Here is an 11548-nt window from a genome sequence, read left to right on the forward strand (position 1 = left end):
TGGCTTGCCACAAGAGGTAGCCATCAGACTGTCAGAACAGGGATCCCTGTGATGGAAGTAAACAAGGTGCCACAAAGCCAAAACTGAAGGGTGGGCAAGCAAGAAATCAGGCTACCTAGTTGCACTACACACTGCTGTTGCCCTGACAGCTTCTGTGATTTCACCTTACTCCACAAATGCTCTTCAAGGTTATGTTTGACATAAAGGCATCACCATCCAGACTCTTGAATGGCTGCTATTGGTGTAACAGTCTAACAACATGGCTTCTCTTCTTGTTAATTCTGACACTGGGCAGAAGCTGAGTTAGTCTGCTAGATCGGTAGCGATCAAAGTGTCTGTCTGGGTCAGCTTAAAGGCCAACTTATCATACTTCCTATAAGGTAGTAGCATCTAGTGCCTATTAGGTTTAGTAGAGCAAAGTAGAAGGGAAGGCAAGTCAACAGTAAGTAGAACTAACTCCTCGCCTGTGATGACACTGTAGTAGAATTTGTCAACATTTAACATCTAACTAAATTGAAAAACAACAGTCTCTTATGTTGGCTCAGGCGGCTTTCACATTATACTTGATTTTCTGCTGGGAGGAAGGATGGCCTCTAGCACATTTTCTAGCCATTACAGGTGAGAAATAGGGATCTTGTCTGTTCAAATTACACAGCTCCATGACCATGCCCCATCTCATTTTTTTAAAAAAGAACAAGAGATGCATGACTGTAAAAACATTTGTTATAACTGGGCATGTTGCTGGTCTGCTCTCTTGTTTATCATCTTAGGTGTAACTTGATAACTTCTCCTGTGCCAGAGTTTAAGTGGAGATAAAAATCAGCGATAAAATTACTAGCATTGGCACTAAACTAATGTATTAATCTCACTCCCAGGTATTCTTGGGATGGGAGGATGGCTCAAAGCCAAATCAGCTAGAAAAGAAGGCCCCTTACCTGCATACCAAGATGGAACGGTTGGATTAGGCACAGAACCCATGAGAACAATGCCCATTGTACGTCTTGCAGAAGAGAAAATGAAATTTGGATGCTAGAACATAACAGTTGAACAAGGCTTGTAGGAGATAAGGTCATTTGACCTTTAAGGTGTCACTGCCAGACTCTTGATTGTTATTGTTGCAGCAGAGTCACATGGTTTCTGTCCAATGTCAGAATTAACATGAAGAGAGGAAATCATGTTGTTAGCCTGTTGTAAGCCACCTTGGGTTCCATGTTGGGGAAAAGATTGGTTATAAATAGAATACAGCCAGGGTGGTGAAGTGAGTCAGTGTAGTGTAGTACTTTGAGCACTGGACTATGACTGAAGACCAGGGTTTGAATCCCCATTCAGCCAAGTTCATTTAATGGCCTTGGGTAAATCACACTCTCTGAGCATCAGATGAAGGCAAAGACTACCTCTGAACAAATCTTGCCAAGAAAAAACTGTATTAGTCTCACCTTTGGTCAGAAACTACTTGAAGGTACACCACAGCAATAAGTAGAATAAAATAGGCATTTATGCAGGCTTATTTCCCTATAACTGTAGAGTGCTTAGCTCTTGAGAGATTTGGAGTCAAACAAAAGCTGTATTAAAACACACTGATCAAACAGTGCTCTACCACCACTCTTACTGGCCCAGGCCCATCTTTAGAACAGGTTCGGAAGTGAACTGGACTTTAGGCCTGGAAAAGTGACATATTCTCTTAATGGAGATCTTTCAGAGTCACTGTGACTAATTTCCAATGAACAAAAGCATCCCAAACCACCCCACATTACAGACATTAGTTTAAAAGACGGGTGGCCAGGCTTCCTCCCAACCTCCACCCCCTTCCCTTCACTTCTGCTTTTAGAAACAAAACACTTTTTCCCAACTTCTTGTCAGGCTATACACAGTTAAGAATATACTTCCTCTCACCAAAAAGTGAAATAATTATATCCCAGTGTTTTCCTCTCACTATCCCAACAAATGTAATAAAATAAAGTGCTGTTTCTCAAATAAGGTGTATACAATACAGCCGGCCCTCCTTATCCACGGATTTTTATCCACAAATTCAAGCATCTACAGCTTGAAAATATTTCCCCAAAAAAGTATAAATTCCAAGTCGCAAACCTTGATTTTGCCATTTTATATAAGGGACACCATTTTGCTGTGCCATTATATTTAAAGAGACTGGAGCATCCACAAATTGTGTTATCCATGGGAGATCCGAACCAACCCCCATTGGATAACAAGGGCTCAATGTAATGCAGTTTAACCCAACTTTAACTGCCATGGCTTAATGCTATGGAATTTTGGGATTTGTAGTTTTGTGAGATATTTAACCTTCTTGATCAGAGAGTTCTGGTGCCACGACAAACTACAAATCCCAGGATTCCGTAGCATTCAACAATTGCAGTTAAAGTGATGTCAAGCTCCATTATTTCTGCAGTGCAGACAAGGCCTGAAGCTTTCCTGGTCTGTACTCATAAATTCCACAATAAAACACTGTAAAAAGTTTTTTCCTCTTAACATTGCAATGCCAGTTTTAGAAGGACCCTTCCACAAGTCTAGGCAAAAGTGGAAGTTCAGCAGCTACATAGGATTTGCCCCAGCCCAGACAGCAGCACACTAGCTCACTGGCCCAGGGCAGATGCTCATGCTGTCCTCCTGAATCCTGGGCAAGTCAGCTGATTTCTTAAGAGTCCACTCACTGGACCTGTCTATCTTTCCTTCTCTCTCCAATGCTTCTTTTATCATTATGTCGCTTCAAGTTGCTTCTGACCTATGGTGAACCTGCCATCTGTTTTTCTTGGGAAGCTTTGATTAAAAGGGTTTTGCCATTGCCTTCCTCTGAGGCTGAGAGAGTGGCCACCCAGTAGGTTCCCATGACTGAGTGGGGATTTGAACCCTGGTTTCCTGGTGTCCAAATCCAGAACTCAAATCATTACATCCCACTGGCTTGCATTGCTTCTTTATGGACAGAGAAATCTGAAGCAGTTTCTCCTTAGGAGGATACTGATAGCTAATGCCAGTTGTCAGGAGCAGACTGTCTGTGGGTAGCCTGAGCAAGGGGAGATGCAACCACTCATTTACCATTTTAGATTAGGTTCTGATGTCCCAAGTATCGCATGGAGATGCTTGCAGCAGGAACATTTATTGTTATTGTCAGTGTTATGGAGAATTGGAAGAGCAAATTAATGGGTTTTAAAAAATCTCTTCCTGACTTACACTATATACATTTAGAATGTATGTGTTTACCCAAAATGCTAGTCCCACTTATTTGACTTCAGGCTGACTGTGACTCCCATTGGTGGTGCATTCCTAAATTGGCCTATGCAGAAGTGAGCCCCAACTGAATTAAGGGAAACCTGATCCCAGATAAATGTGTGTGATCTGGACATTTTCTTCAACAATATAAATGGACTTTCTCCCCTATGATACACCCTGTCACCTTGTTTTTAGTGGCAATAAAATTTGCCATCCCACTCATGTGAGAACCACCAGCCACATTGTCCAAAAGGGATGTCTTACTCTTGAGTACAAGATTTTTTGCCATCTGACCAAGATCAAAAAATGATACCTCTACCATCCGTACAAGTCAAGGTGCACAGGACCCAAGGGAAAAAAGCCTGTGGGGAAAAAATCTTCAAGCACTTCTTCACATTTCCAGTCACCCAAATCAGTTTCTTTACACTGCCAAATGGAAGGATTGCCAGCTCCCATTTACCAAAGAAAAAAGATGTCTTTAAATGCTTTGATGTTTAGGTACCAGCATTTCTGCTGTATACTATATGTGACAATCCTAGTGATATGCACTAAAACTGATAATCTGGAGATGAATTTGTATCTTGTCTTGCTTTGATCCAGGATAGTGAAAGACAAAAAAGGAAAATGGAAAAATCATTTTGGGACACACACCTTATGTGCTAGTAAAATGGCAAACCTCTCTGAAGAAACTTGCAAAAAAAAAAAAAAACCATGATAAGCCTTGGGAAACAACTTGAAGGCACAACAACAACATGTCCATGATAACAATTAGCTTCCTCCCACAAGACCCTTATTGGAATTTGAGATCCTCAATAGAAACCCTACTGTTTGTCCCACCACCTTGAGAGGCAAGATTGGTAAGCAAAACAGGACACTCTCTGTAATGGCACCATGGTTTTAGAGATCCCTCCCAAGGAAACTCAGGGTGGCTCCATCTCTTTTGAGGTTCTGCTGGGCAATCCCAAGTAGTGCTGTTTTGTATAGCTCTTGGTCCTTAAAACTAGGGTTGGCAGTTGGCACTGTTTTTTACATGTGCTTTTTAAAATTGCTGTATTCCTAAGAAAATGTTTATCTCTTGTGTATCACTTTAGGAGGCCTAACAGGCTTTGAGGTGATAATTAAATAAATAGTGGGAGATAATTAAATAAATGTATGGGGGAGGGAGAAAAGCTTGTGTGTTGGGTGGACCAGATGTCGCAATATACTTCTGAACATTGTACAGAAAATGTCAATCAGACCTACTGAATCACTTATTTAAACCCTTAAATACTTAAACCCTTAAATAAGTTCCACAGAATCAGTGGGTGTATTCTAATTGAGACTAACAACTGGATTTAGGTTAATAAATTGTTTTAACCCTCTACAGCAGGGGTACCCAAACTGTGCCCTTTAAGAGATTTTGGACTTCAGCTCCCAGAAGACTCAGCCAAGTTGGCCAATAGTCTGGGATTCTGGGAGCTGAAGTCCAAAATTTCTTCCAAGAGCACAGTTTGGGGACCACTATTCTACACCATCCTTGTGAAGCTTTCAACATTCAAAGGCCATCTTTCCCTTTAGCAGCCATGTAAATCTGAACAGAAGAATTACCCTGTAAACTTTCATTACTGAAACTAAGCATGTAATTGCAATAGGGGCAATGAGCCCTTTGGACAATTACTAAAAATAACTCCATGGAACATGGAAGGCTAAGTTTATACAAGAGGCAGGACCAGTTCTCAGTCAAATTTTGGTAGGCCAAACATTTCTGGCTTGAAGTCATTCATAGACTGAAGTACGAGGGTTGCTTCTTTAGTGAGTTCTTTCTTCAGATGTTCGTCAGGAACCATGACCACTTGCATCCCAGCAGCCAGTGCTGCTTTGACCCCATTGGGTGCATCTTCAAAAACAAGGCACTTGGCTGGAGGCGCTGGAGGTTCAAACCTCTTGGCACAGATTAGGAAAATGTCAGGGTGCGGCTTCCCATTTTTCACTTCAGGGTCATCGCCCAGCACGATATGATGGAATAAACCAAACAAAGCTTTGTGGTGGACTGTTTTCAATTCATAGGGCTCTCGAAGGGAGCTGGAGCCAACGGCAAATGGTATCTTGTACTGGTGGAGATGGCGGACCAGTTTTTCAACACCTGGCATCAGTGAAGCTGTGGGAAACAACTCTTTCTTCTTCTTATCAATTTCAGACATCATTTGGTCGGCTGTCAGGGGAATGTCGAGGAGCTTTCGAAGAATATCCAGTGCCTCCAATTCCCTTCTGCCCATAATGACGTCTTTTTGCTCCCAACCGAACTTCTTCCCATAGCGGCCGCAGAGATCTTCCAGCACCAGTGTATAAAGAGTTTCAGTATTCAACATGGTGCCATCCAGGTCGAAAATGACATGAGTCACAGGGTGCAATGCCTTGCCACCACAGGCAGCCATGGTGCTAAAATGGCAGCCCTCTCGACAGAAGCATGAGAGAATCAACTGCCTTCAGGCCCTCTGAGCATGCGCACTGCGGTTGCCTCGACAGCACTTATGATTTCACTCCATAGATTCCAGCCAGGGTTCTCTCCCACTGGTGGCCATTAGTGTGTGTGTTATTGCTATTAATAGTGTCCCTTCAAGTCTTTTCTGACCCCAAGCAAACCTATCATAGGGTTTTCATGGCAAGTTTCTTCAAAAGGGGTTTTTCGTCACTCTGGTGTAAACAATTAATGTAGAATTGTCTGTGTGAGCTACCTTGGGACCCTATGGGGAGAAAGGCGGCATACAAATGAAATAAATACAATAGAAGGAGCCATGATCTTATCATAACAAGGCATGTTCCTCAAGGGCAGGGTGACCAGATGTTTCCTCACCACAAAGGAGGACAGACAAGACTCAGCAGAATGTAGGACACAGGAAAAAAATGTGGGACATGGCAAAATAAAAGCTAAAAACACTAAATATTTGCTCATTTCATATGGTTTATTTATCATGGGGTTTCTTGGCAAGGTTTGTTCAGAGGAGGTTTGCCATGGCCATCCTATTAGGCTGATAGAGTGTGACTTGCACAAGTTAGGGTGACAAGATGCCTTAACAACAGCAAAGGAGAAGGCACCACAGAATGTAGGACATTCAAGGGGAAATGTAGGGCATGGCAAAGTAAAAGCTCAACACATTAATATAAATACATGCTTTCATATGTTTCATTTGTCATGGGGTTTTCTGGGCGTTTATTCAGAGGAGATTTGCCATGGCCATCCTCTGAGGCTGAGAGAGTGTGACTTGCCCAGGGAAGAGTGACAAGATGCTCTAACCACAAAAGAGGCACTGCAAAATATAGGATATTCAAGGAAAAATATGGGACATGGCAAAATAAAAGCTAAAAACACTAATATAAATATTCACTCATTTCATATGGTTTATTTGTCATGGGGTTTTCTGGGCAAGGTTTGTTCAGAGGAAGTTTGCCATGGCCATCCTCTGAGGCTGAGAAAGTGTGACTTGCCCAAAGCAGGGTGATAATATAGTCTAATCGCAAAGGAGGACAAGGCACTGCAAAATGTAGGACAGTCAAGAAAAATGTAGGGCACAGCAAAACAAAAGCTAAAAACACTAATATAAATATTCACTCGTTTCATATGGTTTATTTATTGTGGGGTTTTCTTGGCAAAATTTGTTCAGAGGAGGTTTGCCATGGCCATCATCCTCTAAGACTGAGGGTGTGACTTGCTTGCCCAAGGTCACCCAGTGGGTTTCATGACACAGCAGGATCCAAACCCTGGACTCTATAGACTCATAGTCGAACTCATAGTCCAACACTCAACTCATTACAACCCCAAATTTCACTAAGCAACATTAGGAGCAAGAGTCCTATCACATAAGGAGTCTCCAGAGCTGTAGTGCATCACAGAAACTCTCTCAAGCCCTTCTCCCTGTCATGGGAAGAAATAGTACACAATGTGCACTGTGTGCCTTCCAGTCATTTCCGACTTCTGGAGACCTAAGGCAAACCTATCATAGGGGTTTTTTGGCAAGAATTGTCCAGACGTTTGCCGGTGCCTTCCCCTGCAGCTGAGAAAGTGTGAGTTGCCCAAGGTCACCCAGTGGGTTTCATGGCCAAGCTGAGAATCAAACCCTGGTCTCCAGAGTCGCAATCCAACACTCAAAACCACCATGCACACTGGCTCTCTAGTAGAACACCATATCATAATATAAAAATGTAAATAATATAATGGTAATTATTTCCTGATTCCCAAATCACCTATCTGTGGCAATCAAACACGGTCTCACATTGGATTACTCCTGCAGTGTGTTTTGGACCTAAAGCTACAATTCCCAGGATTCCCTGGCATTGAACCAGGGCAGTTAAAATGGTCTCAAACTGGGTTATTTCTGCAGTGTGCTTTGGGCCTTCGTCTTCTCTGTCAGAGAGAGAGTTCTGGGGCCACAATAGACTACAATTCCCAGAATCCCTTAGAACTGAGCCAGGGCAGTTAAGGCAGTCTCAAAGTGGATTGTTTCTGCAGTGTGTTTTGGAGCAACCAAGGCCATTGCACTGGTGCTGTTGCAAAGGAGGAGGAAGGAAGCAGGGACTAGGCGCCCTGAAAACCAATTGTGTGCTGCTCCTCCTCGTTGCCAGTGTCAGGCTGAAAGGCCTGGGCAGGGCTTTGGCGTTGGAGGCTCCAGGAGGCAGGGAGGCTAGGCCTCAGAGGCGGGGCTGCGCTGGTGATTGGCCGCCGGCGAGGATTTGAACTCGGCGCGCGAGGGAGTGCTCTCTCCAGCTGCTGCCTTCTCTGCGGCTCCCTGGCGTTTGTGGCCGGTGGGCAGGAAGAAGGGCTCCCTGCCTCCCTCCCTCTCAGGCGGTACGTGGATGGGCTGGGCTGGGCTCCTCTCTCCTGGACAGCAGGTTCCACCTTTCAGCCTTCTCCCCAGGAGGGAGTCCCAAAATGTCCTCCATTTTGAGAGGCGTTAATTTAATATTTCCTTCTCTAGGACATATCCTACCTTTCAGCCTTCTCTCCAGGAGGAATTCCCAACATGTCCTCCATTTTGAGCAGGACGAAGAAGCTTGCATTTATATGTTTATATGAGTGTTTTTAAATTATCCTACATTTTTCTTAAATGCCCTACATTTTGTGCTGCCTTGTTCTTCTTTGTGGTGGGAGCATGTGGCATGGTGACCAGGTATCCTCCTTTTCCAGGACAGGTCCTACCTTTCAACCCTCTGTTCAGGAGGAATACTCGAAATGTCTTCCATTTTGAGGATGTTTAAGAAGCATTAATTTATATTTCCCTTTGCAGGACCTTTCAGTCTTCTGTCCAGGAGTATTTCAAAACTCCCTCCATTTTGAGCAGGACTATAAAGCATGGATTCATATTTCTTTCTCCACAACATGTTTTTACCTTTCCCAAAATGTCCTCCATTTTGAGCATGACTGAGAAGCATTAATTTAATACGTACTTTTCCAGGACAGGTCCTACCTTTCAGCCTTCCGAAACTAAACCATAAAGCAAACCTTGATTCTGCCATATAAGGGGCACCATTTTACTATGCCATTGTATATAATGGGACTTGAGCAGCCATGGATTTTGGTCTACCATGGTGTGTGTGTTTGTGTGTTGGGTCCTGAAACCAAATTCCAGCAGATACCACACTGTACTGTATGTGTGTGAAGAGGAGTGAGACAATTCTGATTATTTCTGGGACTCCAGTCAAATGAAACTCTAGTTTTGGTAATTGTTTTTGTGGTAAAAACATACAAAGTGTTTGAGAGGTAATAGGGAGGGTCGTATGAGGCTTGAAGCCCTTTGGGATAATATTAAACACGATTACTGAGTAGGGTTAAGGTTACTGTGTGCTCCCATATTTTAAAGACTTGTATTGTAATAGTTGAGCCTGATGTGGAGAAGCCTGATGTGGAGAAAGCGTGTCCAAAGGAGGGTGACTAAAATAGTGAAGGGTTTGGAAACCATGCCCTATGAGGAGCAACTGAGGGAGCTGGGGATGTTTAGCCTGGAGAAGAGACGGTTAAGAGGTGATATGATAGCCCTGTTTAAATATATGAAGGGATGTCATATTGAGGAGGGAGCAAGCTTCTTTTCTGCTGCTCCAGAGACTAGGACCCAGAGCAATGGAAGCAAGCTCCAGGAAAAGAGATTCCACCTCAACATTAGGAGGAACTTCCTGACAGTAAGGGCTGTTTAACAGTGGAACACACTTCCTCGGAGTGTAGTGGAGTCTCCCTCCTTAGAGGTCTTTAAACAGAGGCTGGAAGGCCATCTGTCAGGGATGCTTTGATTGTGATTTCCTGCATGGCAGGGGGTTGGACTGGATGGCCCTTGCAGTCTCTTCCAACTCTATGATTCTATGATAGTTGCATAACAGATCAGTTCTTCTTTTGGACTTGTCTTCTGAAATGTCCTTCATTTTGGCAAACTCTAGAAGCTGCGAAAACTTTGGCTGCCTGTGATGAGAAGTCTTGCACAGAGAGTTAAAGAGACTTAACAATCTCGACATTATGATCTGTCTTCCTTAAGTTTGCTTGACATAAGTTTAGTTCAGTTCAGTCTCTTCAGCTTCATGGCTTTCTAGCTGTTGTCAGCACACCCTTGCCACTGGTAGGATCAAGCCCACTGTTTGAGTACAGTTAGCCTTGTGTATCCACGGATTCTGCATATACAGATTCAACCATTCATGGGTTGAAATAAAAATAAAATTTAAAATTCCAAATAGCAAACCTCATCACTTTATATAAAGGGCACCATATTACTACGCTATTGTATATAATGAGGCTTGAGCATCCATGGATTTTGGTATCCACGGGGTGTCCTGGAACAAAACCCCAGTGGATATCAAGGGTGCACTGGATTAAAAAAATGCTCTTGGTTTAGGGCTGATATAATGGATACATGTGATTGGAAAAGATGGCACTGATTCTGTAGTGCAGTGAATTAAAGGTAGGAGATAGGGGAAAGGATTTATCATATATACTCGTCTATAAGTCTAAAAATTTAAGCCCAAAAATTGACCCCAAAATCCCAGGATGACTTATTTACTGGTCACTATGATAATGTGATAGCAGCTCCTTCAGATTTCCCCATGCAGCTTCTTGGAGCCAAGCAGAGAGAGTTCTGGATGATTGATTGATATTGCTGTTTAAGAATCCCTCTTCCACCTGTACGCTGAAGCAAAAAGCCTCAGTGAGAGTCCCTCTTGCAGCATACACACACTGAAGGAGCCTCCAAGTTTTACCTTTAACCTATCCACAGGTCATGGCAAAATCCATAATTTTGGCCCCAAAACCTGCCTTTGATTTATACGTGAGGTCGACTTATAGTCAAGTATATATAGTAGATATTGTTTGTGTGTGTCTATTTTAATATATGTTTTAGCCTGGTTTTAATATTTTTCCCCCAACTTAAGTATTTTGTGGTTTTTCTAACAGTGTTTTATAATTGTTGTAAGCTGCTTTGAATTCAAATCTGGGGAAAAGGTGAGATATATAATAATAATAATATGGACCAGGTAGGGTTGCCATCCACGAGTACCTCCAAACCGGGGGAAATGTAGGATAAGGTGTTAAAATGTAGGACTTTTTAAAAATTTCCTGGCCAGGAAATTAAAAAAAGTCCTACATTTTAAAACCTTGTCCAAGGCCTCCCTGGGGCCTGGGAGACAGCCTCCCAAGCCCCAGGGAGGCCTTGGAGGACTCCACGATCGCGGAGCCGCCTCCAGGGCCTCGCTGGGGGGGGAATCCCAGGGGCGGGGCCAAAACGGGGCGGAACTGTGCGGACCCACCCCAAACCGGGAAAATCCTGCCCCCAGGCGGGATATGGCAAGCCTAGGACCAGGTGAGAGAGAGGGAATGTGCCTATCTCAGTTCCACATATGACAGACACTTCTAATTGTTATGTATATTTAATCCTTGTCTGCAGGATGCAAGATGAAGCTCTTCACAGTTGTAGATTTTGTGGCACAGATCAGCACTCCTGAAGAAACTTTGACTTTGTCGTCAGAACTGAAGGTGAGCCTCCAAGATGAGTTGACACATGTTGGTCTGGTTGGTTCTGAAAGGTGGGCATATAATGGGTATTAGTGATGATAGGAGAACACACTATCTATAGACTTCTGGACTTTCTGGGTTCTCTGGAAGCATCTGGCTGAGGGATGGCCAAGCCTGTCTTTTGTGACAGGATTGTGCCCCCTCTCCTCATTCCACATAAGGAAGCTGACTGAACTGGTAATGGATAGGATGGCATCCTCCTCCATATCTGAGAATATAGGTTAGTTTAGGAAGCAATGACAAGCCATGTGGCATACACTACTCTGCCCTCCAATGCCAAGAAACACATTAAGAGCTCAG

General features: G+C 43.4%; 2 protein-coding genes across 3 annotated transcripts in view; one reads left to right on the forward strand and one right to left on the reverse strand.

The window, feature by feature from the left end:
- Positions 1–4910: 4910 nt before the first annotated feature.
- On the reverse strand, positions 4911–5654 carry LOC121921744 (pseudouridine-5'-phosphatase-like). Its single transcript, XM_042450253.1, has one exon. The coding sequence runs from the start codon at positions 5637–5639 to the stop codon at positions 4941–4943; it is 699 nt and encodes a 232-aa protein (XP_042306187.1). The 5' UTR covers positions 5640–5654; the 3' UTR covers positions 4911–4940.
- A 1574-nt stretch (positions 5655–7228) lies between these two features.
- ESPL1 (extra spindle pole bodies like 1, separase) overlaps positions 7229–11548 on the forward strand; it is a 46683-nt gene continuing 42363 nt past the window's right edge. The window contains exons 1-2 of one of the 2 annotated variants that reach the window (XM_042450237.1): positions 7229–7266; positions 11121–11209. In XM_042450237.1, coding sequence (XP_042306171.1) covers positions 11129–11209 — 81 coding nt within the window. In that variant the 5' untranslated portion in view covers positions 7229–7266; positions 11121–11128. Of the gene's footprint in view, positions 7267–7945; positions 8048–11120; positions 11210–11548 lie in introns of those variants that run through there. The other variant, XM_042450236.1, reaches the window with a different exon arrangement.

Source organism: Sceloporus undulatus, chromosome 2 (genome assembly GCF_019175285.1).
Source record: "Sceloporus undulatus isolate JIND9_A2432 ecotype Alabama chromosome 2, SceUnd_v1.1, whole genome shotgun sequence".
Classification (NCBI taxonomy): Eukaryota; Metazoa; Chordata; class Lepidosauria; order Squamata; family Phrynosomatidae; genus Sceloporus; species Sceloporus undulatus.